The sequence below is a fragment of the Diadema antillarum genome, unplaced genomic scaffold, assembly GCF_040938485.1.
Source record: "Diadema antillarum isolate AM-2024a unplaced genomic scaffold, OU_Dant_1.0 seq00000358_RagTag, whole genome shotgun sequence".
NCBI classification, from domain to species: Eukaryota; Metazoa; Echinodermata; class Echinoidea; order Diadematoida; family Diadematidae; genus Diadema; species Diadema antillarum.
The window spans coordinates 636,225-654,878 of record NW_027271364.1 but is presented as its reverse complement, the minus strand read 5'-3'; the positions used below and the strand labels follow the sequence as shown (position 1 = coordinate 654,878).

The window sequence follows — 18,654 nt, the reverse complement described above, 5'->3', positions numbered from 1 at the left end:
CGCCACCCAAGAAGTGACACACATACACAAACAAACAAATACGCACACACACACACACACACACACACACACACACACACACACACAGGTACAAAGGCTACTCATGAAACGGACAACACGCAACCGAGCAACATGAGTGAAATTCTGTGTGAGGGAAAAATAACTATTGATAAGTAACTATTGATAAGTAACCTCTAACAAATTAAAAAAGGGTTGCATATCTAAGTCCCTCTTTGAAAGTGATTCCAAAAATGCCATGAATATATGAATAAAAGAGTAAAGTAAACAATATTCTTCACACTTAACACGCCTTATCGAAGGTACTTCGTTCAATGGTCACTTACGAGCAGAGTTACTCACACGTCAGTGACCTATTTCTAGGCCGCCAAGAAGCGGACATTCAAACTTTGAATGACCACTCTGTATGAAAAAAAAAACAACAACACACACGCTGTCGCATTATCTTATGAGTCATTTATCGAACTGAAATGTTGTCTCTCTCTCGTGGACTTGACTGGTTAGTGACTTGGTCTTATCGGCAAACCACATCAAAATTCGACCCTGGAACGAACTGTCCTGGGCGAGGACACAACAGATAACATGGGGGTCAAGGTTTATGTATATAGAGTTAGTAAGCATCTTTTTATATGGAACACGATGTGAGCTGTTTCCAAGACACACATTGTGAAATGAATACAAAGTGCACATGGTGAACAATCAGTGAAGATTTGATCTCGAACGGAGAAAATATTAGCGATGACCGATTTTTTTTTTTTTTTAAATTTACGCGTGTTAAACATATCCAATCTGTACGAATGGGATTTCTGTCTTGGACGTATAACGTTGCAACACGACGTTCTAACTATTTCATTGCATGATCACAGTCATGGATGTCTTTTTCTATTGTAAAAAAGAATAAAATAGAAACATTTCGTGAATACAAGAACAACAACAACAACCGAAAAATACTGTGCAAGGTACATTACAGTCATAACTGGAACGCGTTTTTTTTTTTTTTTTTTTTTTTTTTTTTTAAGGAGAGTGTATTGACTGCCTATATTACGTATTAATTTTCAAAGAGTTCATTATCCTCGTAGCTGTCCCATCTCTCCGCCGATCGACCTCTTCTTTCTCTATTCGTGAATTTTCAAGTATATTCCTTTTGGGATTTATCCTCTTAATGTTGTACTCCTGATCATTCATCCTCCATTTTTTTTTTTGATGAAAAATTTTTGAGCAGTTCGCAAACTAGTGTGTCTTTATCCACTTCAGACCATCCAAAAACGAAGGAAGAGTAGGCCCTATGTGATACAGCTGTATACCTCTTTGGACCATCTTATGGTTTAGTGAGAAGACGAGAAGTAAAACGGCGCCGCAGAAATGCGAAATTGTTATCCGTGTCACCTGTTTCTGAGTCCACTACGGTAGAGAAAGAGAGAGATAAAGAGAGAGAGAGAGAGAGAGAGAGAGAGAGGGAGGGAGAGAGAGAGAGAGAGAAAGAAAGGGGGGGGGGGACGTGCTTATACCACTTGGTGAGGCAGCATATCTTGTCTGTAATTTGTTTGTTTTTTCAGTCAATAAGAATCATAAGTTGTTATCCTTAAAATGTCTGGCCGAGACCACTCACACTGCATGACGATATAAACGAATGCATCCCAATGTAATGATCACATTATACGATATTTAACGATCGCGTCATTTCGTTGGCTTTGTTTGTTAACAAATCGGAATGCAACAACGTATAGCTCCATAATAATGATACGTATCATAAATGTTGAAATAGCGGTGAAGGGACAAAGTCCAGAGAGACATAACGAACCTTTATTTATTTTTTTTTATAGTTCGTACCCAGCTCTATGAGGTAGGCCAAGGGCATAAAAGTCTAGAGATCAATAAATCCGTCCCCCTTTCTTGCAAAAGTTCGTGCTTGATTCGACTCCTCCAAGAGATCTGCCACACTGGTAGAGAGATTCGCCGGAGTGAAGTCCTGTGATTGGTGTGTAAGCGCCGGACGAAGAGTCAACACTGAAACCTCAAGAATTGTGTCGAACAGGCAATTTCTCTGCCTTGATGCATGTTTGAACGGACGCATACGACATTTTGCCCTGTTCGACCTGTGTATTCCCAATCGCGACAGGAATTACTTGACGTTCTGTAAGTTGCCAACTGTTATTGTTTAATCTACTTTGATAAAACTTTCTGTACTATTTGTGTAATATTACATGTTAAAGACAATTGTAATGAAATTTGATAAAGTGAAATAAAAACAGAAAGACGAGGATTATTCACCAAAATATGACCAAGTATTACCCCTCCCCCCAAAAAAAGTCTACCTTTTTATATCTTTACACGAATCAGTAACAATAGCGGCACCCACATATTATACAAGTTGGGTTGGATAATGGATGTAACCGAATGTTATTTTTTTTAATGAAATGAATTAGAAAAGAACTTGCATCGGTTCTATTTAATCGTCATATTACAACATTTCAGCTGTAAGAAGTGGGGGGGGGGGTGCTAAATCATGGATCAAAGTCATGGTGTTCATATATTTGTGCACAAAGCCATATTCGAAGTTGCTGTGAGATGATACTGTACATTATCATCACCTTATTTGTCTATTACAGTTTCGACTGACAGTGTTATACTCGATTAAAACATGCAAGACCGAACACGAGTTTTGGAGTTGTGTGCTTTGATTCGCACAAGCTTAGTTTGCGAAGATGAACCATTGAACATAAAGTTCACGCCAACATTATGACATTCGACATAAGGATTTCTTTCAATTGTTTTACAAACTGTGGTTTGAGCTTTTCCGTTCAGGTGCACTAAGAGACACTAATTTCAAGTATAGCGTTATAACGACATTTCTGTTTTTGAGTCCTATTAGTAATACTATGTTATCGACAATGAAAGAGCTAAAAATCATCTCAAGTTATACCTATCGATAAGAAAAAGAAAAAGAGAAAAGAAATTAAGGCGCATCTCTTTGTTATACATAGGCTCACTCTTGGTGGACGAAAATCATGTCCGAGAAAGGAAACTGGTTTTGCGGGGTAAATTACACGACGCAGGGCGATGCTCGCAATAGTACGTGTCTCATAAATGGTATCATCGCGGCGCCCCAGCTGGGATTCTGCCTGCTCGCCCCTGTAGTTCTCATCCTCGTGCGATGCTGCTGCCAGAGATCCGATTCCATCTATCTTCTTCGTCTACCGGGTCACACCCCGAGATGGCTATTCTCCTATGTCTATGTCATCCTCGCACTGGCCTACATGGCGGAGGGGATTCTGACGGACGAAATCTGCCGAGCTAGCTCGTTTCCCCTCCAGCCTCACCTCTTTGTGCCGGGCGTGGTGATGGTGGTAGCTGCCCTCCTCTCCATTCTTTACTACCACATGATGGAAAGGTGGAGATCTCGCAACATGGTGTGGCTCCTCCTCGTCTACTGGTTGCTTTCACTGGCGTCCATGGCTCTTGGAATATCTCATCTTGCCCAGCGAGGTGATGCAGACTGGCATATATTCAACTTTGATGTCACCCTGGCGCTTCTTTTCGTCGTCACCTTGATGTGTGTCATAGAGTTCGTCGTCGTCCTCTACTGGGTGAGCACTGACTTCTCTCGTTATCACAAATGAAGAGTTTCATTCCAAAACCAATTTACTTCATTCTTAAGAATTTGAAATTTTTGCTATCATAATATCATCATAGAAAATAATAAGAAAAGATGGGACATTTATAGATATCAACCGTCTTAACTTTAATAATAGTCCTTTGTCCTTATCAACTAACAAGTGAGGGTTCACGGGAAAGCTTTGATTGTGCTCGATCTGATAATGGACTTCCTTTAAAACGTTTAGAAATTTACCTTAACCCGTTCATGCGATAAAACGCTTCAAATAATGTTTCTACCATACGCTTGGTTAATTGATTACAATGTATGTACAGTATGTGTGAAGTGATGTTTCATAAAGATCATGTGAGTGTGATTCTCATTGTCATTGTATTTTTTTTTAATACAGGTAATCGAGTTGTAACTTGATATTCAACCCAATAACGTATGACGAAGTTCAGATTTCTTTAAACATTTCAATCCATTCCCACATCATCTGGAATCATGTATGAAAACAGATCATGTCAGACATAGTTGAGGTCTGGGTGACGGGAAGAAATATAGTACACAGTGATACTTCATAAGTAAATCCATTCAATATGTTATGATATGTTATTGTGAAGATTCATGCAGCAGGCCTATATCGGAACAATAGAGACCCCATGAACAACAGTCATTCATAAGCAAGCTATTAGAAATAAGCACTTATAGATTTTAGACACATATATCCAGGTTATCAAGTTCACATGCACCAAACTCCCCGTATGGAAAATGATGAAGTTACCATAACTCAGGAACCGCGAGATTGTTAAACTTTACGGTACATGAAATTGTCACGTCTGGAAACATTCAAACAGACCTTTGAATTGCAATGCAATGTTCATGTTGATTGTGATAATATAGAGGGAAATCATGCATTGTCAAGATTGTAAAGCAAGCAGAGTTGTACAAACTTCACCGAATTAAAGAGAAATAGTTAACTATCAAATAAAGAAAGAAGTAATGGTGACAGCAACAAATGAATGGAAAACCCGCGATTAAATTGAATCATTTTCTGTTTTGTCATCAAAACATCAAAATACAGAGAAATGGACTGTTTAACTTTTTTTTTAAGTCAAACAGTTATATCAGAAGCAATTACATACATAGTTTGGATGAAGAGATGTAATCACTAAAGGAAACCCCATTATTCAAATGGACACAAAAATATAAAACTCCTGTTTCAATCTTGTTGTTTTTTGGCTTTCCTGGAGAAAAAGAAATATGAAATACTGCAACCCTTATAAACCCAAAGTTATTGAAATACAACAAAACGATGGGAAGGCTGCGAAGAATTTTCTCATTGAGTTTTGTTGTTGTTGTTGTTTTAATCTAAAAAGAGACAAGAAAGAAAAGTCAGAAGTTGTTTGCAGGCCAATGGGCGAGTTGCAAGTCCATGACGTCATCTCATACAAAATTCATTTCATGTAGTTGCAAATATTATCACTGATATGTGAAAACATAATGCAAAACTCTAGAATTTCATATCTGTTAATTCAGGTTCGACTTTGATAAAACGTACAACATTACCTTAATGTTTTTGATTTATTCTGTTTTGAACATTCTATCGCACTCTGCATTTTTGTTAATGTTCCAGGTATGACAATTTCAAGGCCTGTGAAACTATAATTTGCTTTTCTTCGTTTTTCTAGGATCTTGTATTCGTGCCAACATAAGCACAAAGAGGATTTGCACTTTCAGGATATCGTAGCTTTTTTTTTTTAGTTACTACTATGACTATCACTATTTGGACTGATATATTTGTAAAACAAGAATGATCAGGGAAGCTGAATTTAAAAGTATAGTAAAATAGAAAGTATCTTTCTGCAATTTCATGTAAATTATATGTATGTGCATGAGAGTTTTTGTGACACGTGTTTGTGTGATTGAATGTGTGTGTGTGCGTGTGTGTGTGTGTGTGTGTGCTTGTGTTGCATCTGTCCTATGTAAACATGTTACTATTATACTTCTTGTTAATATGTTTAAAACTTTAGTATGTTTTGCTTTGTTTTATATGTTTATCCGGGACCCCTTTTTTACAAGCTCTGCTTCTTTTGGGGTCCCAAACCATTCATTATTCTTAATGCTGTATCCTTTTGTAAAATGTCAAATGTTTAATGAATTGGTTAAATAAACTTGAACTTGAACTTGATATGGGCCCCATGTCATAATAGATGTTCTTGCCGTTGCAATTACGGTCAATCAGGAAGCACGGTTCTTGTCATTTAATACCACGACACTTGATATTCTAGCAAGAGTTGCAGTCATATATTTTTTTTTCAATATAGTATCGCCCTGGGTTTTTACGAATTATCCCAGTGACAGAAGAGGATACAATATACATATATCAGCTGTACATGTAATTATATTCGGTCCTTTCACATTGGTTCGCTTATCCCGAAATAGTTTGATGTAGGACTACTTGTATCTACATGAGCGTAAGTACTCTATAAATAATGCTGTTATAACAGCATTAATCTCTATCAGAGAGCCTAACATATTTTAGAATTTAATACAATTTGAAGTGATAATGGTAACCATTACTTTGAAAATCATGTGATTATATGTCGATAATACTGCAGTCTCATGATAGTAATGCCAATAATGGTGATGCAAATCGACGCCTCCAACAGAAGCAAGTACACAATGCTAAACTGAAAATTCTTCCCTTTTTTCGAGCAGATTTGTCACTGCTGGGGAGATCCGGATAATCTGGAGAATTTTGAGGACACGAAGAAACCGGACATGAGATATCTTAATGACTATTCCAACCTGCTCTCGTCCTTGACGTTCTGGTGGATGAACTGGCTGTTTGCTCTCGGCTACAAGAAAACCGTCGTCCCTTCCGACCTCGGGAGCATACCGGAAATACACACGTCAAAGTATAACCACGAAATATTCAAAAAGAACTTCATGCAGGAAAAGGTGAGCTACAAACAGATTGTGTTATAATATGAAGAACTAATGGAAGCACTCATAAATATTGGTTTATTGTAAAATTCTTATTGTTTTTTAAAGCAAATTCTTTAATGTTCTTAGGTAAAGTTAGTTTTTTTTCTGTGTATCACAGCTATAAAGCACTGTTACTTTCCCTTCCCTTCTCTCGATTTTTCCCTATGCAGGTCTCCCTTTCTTTGTCCCTTAAATTCGTTTCTGACTAGTTAAATTTCTTTTTATTTGTGAACTGTCATCCTCGGCTAAATGATATTGAAAATACTTGGCAGTTCAAGCTGTTGAGTACTAGTAGTTTATATGTGTGCAAATGTTTTGGTCCTTCAGTTAAAGATAATGGAGAATTATACAATGTCTCCCAGGGGCAGTTATCCCAATCAAACAAATTGCTTATCGATAAAGGTCTCCTTCTCCTATAGAGACGTATGTATGTTACAGTGCCTACGCGTAATTCTATATATTTCTTTATGTGAAATTTTTTAAATTTTGCCGTAATGATTTCATTTGTAAATGTGGAGATGTAAAACAAAGTAACACTGAAAAAAAAATCTAAAATTTTAACTGAACTGAAATATCACGAGTTGCAAATGCAAATTAAGAATGGAAGCATCTCTCAACAAGACCTATACTGAAACGATCCCCTGTATGATCCATCTAACAACGCACAGGAGAGAGCCCGACTTAAAGGCGTGGACATTAACCTCTATCGCGTCTACTGGAAAACGTACTGGAGGAGATTACTGATGGGAGGCTTCCTGAAATTCTGCGCCGACTGCCTGAGTCTTGTTGGTCCCCTGTGCATAAGTGGTATCGTCCTGTACGTCGAGACCAAGATGCAAGACAGTGATGCTGCACCCACGGTAAAGCTTGAAAAAGAACCAATGACAATTCATTTCTTTTCATTGATTTTACTTTTTAAAATTAGTTTCTAACAGAGCAAAATTACAGTACAGTGCACTCCCGTTGTAACGAACACGGATATAACGAAATTCCGGTTGCAACGAAATAAAAATTCAGGTCGCAACATTTTCCTCCCTTTGTTTTTTCATTGTTTATTTGTTCGGTTATAACGAAACTTCGATATAAGTAAATTGCCGGTCTCGAGGACTTCGTTATATTGGGAGTCCATTGATAGAATTTATGCATACATACACTGTCGTTACACAAAATTGATGCAACATCATAATAAAGGGAAATATGTGTGAACGGAAATACGATAATTATGTAATGTAACTTTTATTACAGTACCAAACAAAGGTTATTGGAAATGGAGGGGACTCCTGAAAAGCAGGGCTGATAATTCTAAGAAATAAGTAATGACTGAGCCAATAGAAGTAGGGGGCATATGGCCTAAAATGGAAGGAAGAAAATGAAAGAGTAAAAAAAAAATATAAAAAAGATTATTCAGTTCAATTAAAAATGATTGTATTTCCATATAAAGTAAAACAAAGTAATATACATAACGCTTACATTATTACATGAGTACATATTTTTAAAGGAACTTTGAATCACGTAAGTTTCTACAAAAGATTAATACAATTATTATAATGATTTCAACGCTGGTTTGGATATTTAAACAGGTAAGCAATACAATCTTAATTCATAACTCTACATGGAAAAGAGGAATTCATAAGAAAAGCATAGCTTGTAAAATTTGTTAATTACTCTAGAAGGTGAGGGCATCTCAAGATCCGTCAAGTATAATCCGACTCCATGTATAAAATTTTGACAACCCTGATGTCAGGCGAAATAATCAGAAAATAAAAAGAGGACTATGAAAAGGACAAAAACAAAAGCAGGGACGGAACAGACAGAAAATAAAACTAGATATAGGCATGACAAAGAAAGGGAGTGAAACAAAACTAGACAATGTCTACATTCAGTTATCTGGAAAGGACACCGAATTTGTAATATTCTATACAAATTTGACTTAAAACACAAACTCTTAATAATTAAAGAAAAAATACTTATCATTAATTTATGTATTTATTTTTATGAAAATAAAAAAATATATATATTTGTTTGTTTTCGTGAGGATGACAAGATAATTTTTTTCAGTTTTGATTTAAAGGAAGTCAGAGTATCTTTTAAAGTATTATGCACACATACACACTCACACATACACACGCACAAACACGAGGTAGCTTACTTTTATAGAAGAAATAAACAGGAAGAGACTCAGAAGGACAGGGGGAAATGGGTGAAGGAAAAGGACGATAACAGTGACACTATGTCGGTTTAAAGTTCATTATCGTGTTCAGCCCTTGACTCTTTGAGTGATACATGTACGTTTATTTCTGGTCCATATTTTTGTGTGTGGGATTTGTGCACATTTGACTCAATGGCAAAGAAAGGGTTAAAATGCCCTGTAAAATCAAAAGTTTCTTTAAAAAAAACAACAGCAAGTACTTACATTCCTAAGGATTGCTTGTGATATCATTTGACTAGACTCGTTTAATAGAATAAAATGTATATTAGCATGATTTGGGGAAATTGCGTTAGTGATATATTCGTAATCAATAACTTTGTGGTGCTCCCTGTGTCCAATCAAGATTTTTGATAATTTTTATCATAAAGAAATGCAATTAGGAGAAAATATTCCTGTTTGAAATCATTATATTTCGCTAATAATAATATCATGAAGATAAATAGTGATGAATGTAAGACATGATTAGGCCTGCCATGTTATCAGAATCTCTATTGGACAATATAAATGCTTAATTTGATCATAAATTATATCTCCCTGTGTTCACAGGATAATACAGAAATCCAACTTGATATTTTTGATATACCCTATGTTTTTTTTCTGTTTTACAGACACCACCTCGTCACGTGACCATTGAAGAATTTTTCCAAAACGGGCTTGTACTAGTGGGATGTATCTATATTGCCGCCATCACGCGTCACACTTTCGACCAAGCCTATTTCTATGTTGGTGCCGTCGAAGGCGTCCATGTTAAATCTGCCCTTCAGGTAAAAGTTCGAGAAAATCATAATTCTTGGCGTGTGAGAGAGATAAGGAGATAAATACACACGCACATGCACACACACATACGCCCACACACCTATATATATATATATATATATATATATGTACATGTATGTGTATATATATATATATACACAAATGTATATATATATACATATATATATGTATATATATATGTATATGTATATATATATGTATATATATATGTATATGTATATGTATATATATATGTATATGTATATATATATATATACATTTATATATATGTATATATATATATAAATATATATATATATATATATATATATATATATATATATATATATGTTTATATATATATACATAAATGCAGAGAGAGGGGAAGGGGCGAAACAGAAAACAAATATACGAACAAGAAGATGGAGATATTATCATCCTCATTGATGGTGATATTGGGATTGAAAAGTCCTCTTCGCATACATCAAATCCATACCACTGCTCAGAAACGTGGAATCAACGAACTCGAAATAAAGCGCGGTCATATAGTTAGCCTGAAAAAAAAAAAACTTTTATCATGTAGCATTACTCAGCACAATCATGTTGGTTGAGCCAGATCATATTTCATCACGTTCTTGAGGCAAAAGTCGATTACCCAGCAAAAAAAAGACATCTGTTTACATCTGTTTATTGCTTTATGAGAGGAAATCAAAGAAATGACCTTACACAAGCATACACAAAAACCCATCATCACACTCAAACATGATAAACCTGAATTGTGCGAGGTCAACATTTTGGCAAAACGACGTGTGCAGCCACATCGACATTGGTATACATGGTATACGTACAATATTGTTGTACGCGTATATTAAGATATGATATTTTTCTATGATGGTGGCAGCGGCTCCTCTGTTATAATTTGGTCTAAAGTTTAGTGACATGCCGTGAAAACAAGCAATTTATTCGAGTATACATCTAGTTCAATTTTCTTTCCAGTGGGCCTTTCACTGTTCAAGCGTTTACACAAATCTTACCAGTCTCTCATTGCACTTCGTTTCGCACAAATTTTTCTTCGCTGGCTTTTCTTTTAGCGCTGGGGCTATGTTTCTAAGACTTCACTTATGCACGTCCCGAGTTTGATTTCGAATACTCGACTTTGCTCAGTATTTTATGACAGCGTAGTTTCATAGTATACAGTATAGGTATTAAAACTGTGCATAAATATTCGTGACTGGCACTGACTGGATATTCAACAACTTTTATACGACATCAGAAGCCCATATAAATTTATGAACAATTTCTCTAGTCTGTTATATATCCACACTCAATATGACAGTGTGTGACAAGTACCTTTTATCTCCAACTTTTTAATAATGGGAACGACTGGTAACAGTGATGTAAGCCAATAACTGTGCTAACCTTGCTCTCGGAGGAAAACTGCTTTTTCATTGTCGTTAACGATAAAAAACAAAGCTTGAATCACAGTAGCCAAAGTGTGCATACCTGCATATGTGTTACGCGCAACAAAAGGAGCCAGAAGTCTGGAGTGGCCGATTCTCCAAATGACGTGGCATTATTTCCCAGCTTAACTACTTTGATGTGATGCACATAACATGATTCATTAAAAAGAATAATCATATGCAGGGATATCAAGGGTTTAAGGAGAACAGATAGAGTGGTCCTGAAATCAGTATTGTTATCCACCCTGCCTCCTTTATAGTGTATTTTGTTCGGTCAATATCAATTCAATTCAATTCAATAGTTTATTTATTTCCATCATCAAAAAAAAAAGGGGGGGGGGACAAGATCCAAAGTGGTACAATTTTTCAATTTGTCTTTCATTCGTTTGATAAAGGCATTTTTTGTCAAGTACAATATAAAGTATATGCACATAAAGTATATCTATCTCTCCATTCTCAGTATTCTTACGAGATCGTTAATATTCAATTCAAATTCAATTTTATGTCATTTTCGACAAAGACATATACATATCACTTTCTTTGGTAACAGCGAATATACAGGTCAGCAAAGCTTTGTGAACTGAAAAGAATATACAATTATTGTGAAACCTTCGAGTAATCATATATTGTCATGGAAATTGAATCACTAACTTGTCGACAAATGCATATACTTACCATTTTCTTTGGTAACAGATAATATGCAGGAAAGTAATGAACTATGTGAAATGAAAACAGTATACAATCATTGTGAAATCTTAGAGTAATTGTCATGAAAACGGAAGTGATCATTGTGAAGTAAATAATATTACGCAAAGTGCGAAAAATGGAAGGACCATTGAAAAGAAAACGCTTGTAGAATGTGGGCCCCTCTGGAAAAGAACATCAATAGGAAAATAGGTCGAAGCTCAGAAAAAGTCTGGAAGCCCACTGAAAAGACAGAATATTGCGGTGCTCTCGCAGTTAAACAAGCTTGTTTTCGTCATGTAGGCCGTCATCATCATGAGGATATTTTATTCTTTGCTCTGCTTCATGACCAGTTAATTTTATCGAATATTCATTGTCGTGAAGTTTGAAAAACGGTGATATGTTTGTTACAGCATCGTATCTTGGTTTAATTCCTACGATAAATCTGAAGGAACATTGCATGCACATTACTCTAGCGAATGTGATTTGGATGATAACTTCATCAATGAATAGATGTATAGATTCATTCAATTAGTTTATTTGTCAAATACTCTAAATGTTTTCACGTCGCATCTAGTGATATGCTTTCGTATATAGCATTTATCCCTTTTAAAAAATCTCACAATTCCTGTCGCATTATGAATTATGCTTCCTATAGCTGACATGAGGCAATTCTGAGATTGGTTTTAAAGCGTACTATATAAGAAAAAAAAACACAAACAAACATAGGAGAGACAAGCAGAATGGAATAATTGCTTAAACCAAGGACCTAATACACGTGGACATGCATCGCTCGTTATCAAATTCAATAGTTCAGTCATCTGTTTCTGTCACAATAACAACAGTAAACAAGGACAGTGACCACAGTAGACGACATGAATGTCTTTACTTGAGTCTTATTTCAGTAAATAAGGAGCTTTAGATTTGCGACGCGGACATTGCGTTGGCCGTCCTCCCCTCTCCCTGCGTCGTGTTGCAAAGTAGCTTGAGATTGCGCGAGGACGCAAACTCTAAAAAGTGAAATGGTGCTCCATTATGATAAGTGCGTCAACTTGCTCTCTGCGTCGTGATTATTGAGTAGACGTAAAAATAGCCCAGAACGCGTAGTGAAAACTCAGACAACGCGAGAAACTAATAGATCGATAGCGATTTTGCGCATGCTCAGAACAGTTTTTTTTTCTTCTGGACGTCCCCGTCGCGAAAATCTAAAGCTCCCTATCACGTGTAGTAGTTCCATACTGAAACAGACAGACAGACAGACAGCAGACACATGCACACACACAGAATTTCACTAGAGCGACTTATCTTGTTTCACTTATTATGATTGCACACCAGGCCCTACTAATAGTTGTAATGTGAAGTGAGCACTGTCTAGGACTATGCAGTGACGGGGTTATGATAGTATGCATGCGCTCTGAGCACTCTACGTCCACAGAGTAGATTTGGCTCAATATAAGTCACATTATGTTGTTATTATCAGTACGCACGGTTCTTACGCACGATTCTTGCTAAAAATACACTTATTTATATCGGCCCAAATTATTGGAATTCTCTGATCATGATATAAAAAACGCCCCATCCATACATTCTTTCAAGAGGAGACTGAAGTCCTTTCTATTGCAGTCGTATGACTTTCCAGGACAAAACTAGCCATTTGGCCTTCTTTCTCACATACAGACTTACTTTTTCCTCTGAAGAATAAATTGTAATCTTTTGGATGTCTGCTGCTATCTACGCTTTCGCCAAAAGAGTCAAAGACATGAATGTCTGTCTTATTCCTGTTCTCACGTCCCTTCATTTCCTTGCTTTTCTCCTTTCAGACGCTACAATCACTTTTTTCCCCTCCACAACCATTATCTGTTTCTCTTGATACGCTTCTGTCGAAGATCGCTGTCTCTGTTGTGCATTTTCGTTTGCTATTTTGTCTTCTATTTGTTCATCGTTTCCATTCCGTTTTGTCCCGTACAGCCTTTTCTTCAGTAGTTGTTTTGCTGTCTAGTCTTGTTTCATGTTTGTTCGCGTCTGTTAGTCTTGTCCATCCCGTTTTGTCCCGTACAGCCTTTTCTCCAGCAGTTGTTTTGTTGTCTAGTCTTGTCCTATGTTGTTCACGTCTATAATAGTAAGTGTATTTATCTGTGAATCTAGTTCTCAGTGGGCTTCCAGACTTCTTCCTCTTTTTTTCCCTCTCCTTTTGTATTTATGATGCTTCAATTAATCTTTCCATTGATGTTATTATTCCAGAGGGGCCCACATTCTACAAGCTCTGTCTTTTTAGTGGGTCTCTCCATTTTTCGCACTTAAAGTTATACATGTACTTTATTTCGATCACTTCTGTTTTTTTTACTACATGTACAATGTATAATTACTATAAGGTCCTCCTCAATTGTTTTACATTCTTTTCGATACATAATGTTCTGTTTACCTTATTCTCTGTTGTCAAAAGAAGTGTAACTTATATGTTTTGTCGAAAAATGAAATAAACTTTGAATTGAATTGATTGATCATTATTATTATTATAATTATCATGCTCATTACTATACTCATTACTCTACTCATTGTTTTTATTATCATTATGATAATTATTGTTATTATCAACGACATCTTATTTTATTGAAAGTCAATGGCTTAGTGTATTTACAGGGCAGTGACTTAAGAAAAACTGACGATACATCATTACATGTAACCAGGGTGGCGAGATTTAACTTTGTAAACAGGGACATTAGGTCTATGAATTCACAGAATTTTAACATGTATGCTACGTGTATATTGAGTATTTTTAATGAGTTGTAAGCCTCCCAACAAAGAGGAACGCCTGAAATCTTTGCCTGTCACCCAGGCGGCGGCGGTTTATACCAGGATCATTTTGATTTCTACCATTATGCGTATGCGTTGATTCTTTCATTATTGTTATGCTGAGCGATTGTCTGATTTGTGCATCTAGAATAGAATTTGATCATTTGACTGGGGTGCTGAATGTCGATCTCACACATTTAGCGCAGGAAGGTACAGATTGCTTATTGTATATTTTTGTGACATATTTTCCTGAAATTGTAAAGAATGGTATTTTCATATTTTCATATTTTCAGACACTATTTTCATATTTTCCTGAAATTGTAAAGAATGAGTTGGGAAGGATGAGGCGTTGACGAAAAGCAGGCGGTTATAACATTGAATTCTGTCATTATGTGTACATGTATTACTTATGCGCTATTTTTTTCGTTATTGTTCTGTTGAGCGATTGTCTGATTTATGTGTCCAGAAATGCGTTTTATTTGTCTGTGTTGTTGAATGTCGATTTCACAAATGTAGTGCAGGAAGGTACAAATAGCTTGTGTCATTTTTAATAGCTTATTGTATTAGTTTTAATGGCTTATTGTATTATTCTTAATAACTTATAGTAGTATTTTTAATAGCTTATGGTATCATTTTTAATAGCTTATTGTATTATTTTTTGGCCTACATGTCTTAATATTATAAAGAATGGTACAGAATTGAGAAGGACGAAGCAATGACGATAAATAGACACTTATCTCATTGAATGCTGCCATTATGTGTACCAACATGTATGAGCTGATTCTTTCATCTTTGTCATGTTGAGTACTTGTCTGATTTATGCCTCAAGAAATGCTTCTGATTATTAGACTGTGGACAATGGTGAAGGTGAATGTTGATTTCACAACTTTAGTGCAAGAAGGTAAAGATAGCTCATACTGTATTTTGTTGGAGACATTATTATTTTCCTATATCGTACAGAGTGATATTGAGTTTAGAAGGACGACGCACTGCCGATAAGTAGACTTCATAATAGGATACTGGGATGGTGTCTTGAACTGTGTATCATGCTGTTATGAACTTGTTCTCGGGAAGCATAATCCTTAATAGGGTGTGGCAAATATGTTAAGACTTGTCTTCTCGAAACAAGGCAACACCAACACACTAGTGATGAGCCATCCAAAGGACCTCATCTACGAAGTTAATTTGGCGTATTATCTTTAATTGATACAATTCATGTCAAATCCGAACATTTCAAAATGATCGGAGAGTAAACGATAAACTTTATAAAAGTGCATTTTATGTTTGTGTTTTGCTTACCGACTTACAAAACCATCCTGTTTTTATTATTCTTAACCTGTTCTTATTCTTCAGCGTTACATTTTCAAATAACCAAATTTGTGTTTCATACTATCTGTCTTGTACCCATTTTGCATTGTTTTTACTTTTTCGATTCAATCTTTCCTATCACAGAGTATGGTTTACGAGAAGTCCCTCCGTCTGTCCACGTTCGCCATGTCAGGTGGCATGATGACTATGGGTCAGGTGACCAATCACATGTCGGTTGACGCCGCCAACGTCCAGTTTTTCTTTGATCGCGCCAATGAGCTCTGGACAGTTCCCATCAGGGTTTGTATTTTGATTTTGGTATTTTCGTTTAAGTGTATCCCAATGCATTTCAAAGTATTGTTTGATTCAAATTAAATATATATATATATATATATATATATATATATATATACCTAGTATATTCATAAACATAAAATGTAAAATTGTAACTATTTATTCATTATTAATTTCATTTGTATATATATATATATATACATATATATACATATATATATATATATATATATGATTATATGTATATATATATATATATATATATATATATATATATATATTATACGAGACACTTGTGCATGCCTCACCGACCAGCCAAAATCCTTTTGTTTGACTGTATTCATACACAGATAGCTTTGACGCTTCTGCTGCTGTACATTCAACTCAGGGAGGCGGCATTCGTTGGAGCTTCGATATTTATTTTTGTGATTCCAAGTCAAATAATCATCGCCAAGACCTACAACAAGTACATGAAGTCTGTCATGGTACGTAGGTATATGCGACTACAACGGGTGAAACTTGATATCAGAAAAAAAAGAAGAAACCACATACATTGATGTTGTAGTCACAGCATTAACAGTTTCATATACTTCGAAGCTACAAGCAAATGAAAAAAAGAAAATAAGTATGGGTAAGAAATGTTTAAACGAAAGAATAAACGCAATTGCGACAGCTCGTTTAAAATTTTTATAAGTTATCCTGGTAATACAACATTTATGACATGTATTTTACATTTTTTTAAAAAAAGTACCTTGCTCTGTAGACACTATAACATCGTCTACCATCTTTCACTTGTTTGAGAAGGTAATCGTACAGATTTTCCGTTAGCAAAAGGAAGCACATAGAGTTACCTCTATCTCAAGATATATCTTCATTTTCTTTCACATCCTATACGACAAGTGATTCAATTACTTACCTTGATAGATATCCAAGCAAAATTGGTCTAAATCATCGACCCTAACACTGGATTTGCCACTTTCGGATGTACAAACCAAAGCAAGGGTAACTTCTAACTTTGGGGCGCTGTGGCATAGTGGATATAAAGACTCCCTACTCCCAATCTGAGGATCCGAGTTGGAAATGCGCCCAGTGTTTACGTCATTGGACAAGATGTCTTACCCACCATGTCCCTCTCGACCCAGGTGTACAAATGGATACCTGGCAACGCTAGGGTAACAATATGGCAGGGCCCTCTTGTAGAGCAGTGGCAACACTGAAGAGACTACCCTGAGCAAATAAGACCTTATTATTATTATTATTATTATTATTATTATTATTATTATTATTATTATTATCATTGTTATCAATATTATTGTTATTATTATTATTATCATTATTATCATTATTATCATTATCATTATTCCCCAACCAAAGTCCAAGTACAGCGGTGTATGACAAACAAAACAAACAACGTTTAGGTTTGTTACGACGACTCGTTCAAATCTCTCTCTTCCCTGAAGATGAATGCTGACCATCGGTTGAAGACGTCTAATGAAATGCTGCAAGGTATGAAGGTCCTGAAATTGTACGGATGGGAAAGAATCTTCAGCGACTTCATCAAGACCATTCGAGTCAAGGAGCTCAGCCATCTAACCTGGGTCTACTTCGTCGCTGCCGTTAACTGTGAGCGAGTTAAGAGTCCGTAAAACTAGAGTGAAAGTCAGAGAAGAATCAGAGGAACAGTATATCGTATTGCCCCCCCCCCCATTACAACGGGACCCTCCGCATGATAACTTTTTACCATTTCATTGTATAAAACTTTAACTTATTACCCACATCTTACGTCAAACCCCATCCGATTTGCTTCAGTGGTCAAAGAGAAATGAGTTTTGTTGAGCATGCCAGGAATCCCTTCCCTCCAAATTCTGTCCACTGTGTTCACACATCAATACGCAGCATCCAAGTACTAAACTTAGTCAGAATCAGACCCATTTTATGCTTTACAACGATCTTCATTTTTCTGTGACCACTTAACCAAACTGAATGGGGTTTTCTGCAAAATATAGCTAAGATGTTATGATTTAAGACCCTGAAGTAGCATTTAGACAGTTTAATCATATTGGAAGTTATTAATGTGAAAATTCGATTGCATTTTTTTTTTCGGGGGGGGGGGTACGTGCTGTAGTATAACCGTCAGATTACTTTTCCAAATTCAAAGGTCACAAAGTTCTGTCCACACAGTCATAAACGGGCGACATCTGTATTGCGCTGCGTACTCGGCAGGCAGAATGTAGAAATCGCGAAGCTGCATTTCAATCATGTTTCTTTAATCAATATTTCGTTATCAGAATAGGATTTTCTTCATAAGGAGTGAGATCTGGAGCCCTGACCTCCGTATCTCCTGTAGATATAAACATAGATCAAGAACCTACAACCTCATCTCTAAGATGGATATTTCATATGTCAGCATTTTTCTGTTTTTTTCTCACTACACAGTCGTCGTGAACTCAGGAACACCAATCGTTGCCAACTTGCTGGTAAGTGAAACCCAACAAGGATCACAAGCGAAAATGAAGTAGATGTAGATTCGTGAATTAACTATCTAC

At 36.0% G+C, this 18,654-nt stretch overlaps 1 protein-coding gene across 1 annotated transcript in view; it reads left to right on the top strand.

Moving 5' to 3' along the window:
* The first annotated feature begins 2,072 nt into the window (after positions 1 to 2,072).
* Positions 2,073 to 18,654, top strand: part of LOC139731115 (ATP-binding cassette sub-family C member 9-like) — a 42,964-nt gene continuing 26,382 nt past the window's right edge. Inside the window, exons 1-9 of the mRNA XM_071641996.1 lie at positions 2,073 to 2,154; positions 3,003 to 3,590; positions 6,335 to 6,577; positions 7,273 to 7,464; positions 9,422 to 9,577; positions 15,959 to 16,114; positions 16,459 to 16,593; positions 17,569 to 17,731; positions 18,545 to 18,585. Of these exons, the coding sequence (XP_071498097.1) occupies positions 3,027 to 3,590; positions 6,335 to 6,577; positions 7,273 to 7,464; positions 9,422 to 9,577; positions 15,959 to 16,114; positions 16,459 to 16,593; positions 17,569 to 17,731; positions 18,545 to 18,585 (1,650 nt within the window). The 5' untranslated portion in view covers positions 2,073 to 2,154; positions 3,003 to 3,026. The remainder of the gene's footprint in view (positions 2,155 to 3,002; positions 3,591 to 6,334; positions 6,578 to 7,272; positions 7,465 to 9,421; positions 9,578 to 15,958; positions 16,115 to 16,458; positions 16,594 to 17,568; positions 17,732 to 18,544; positions 18,586 to 18,654) is intronic.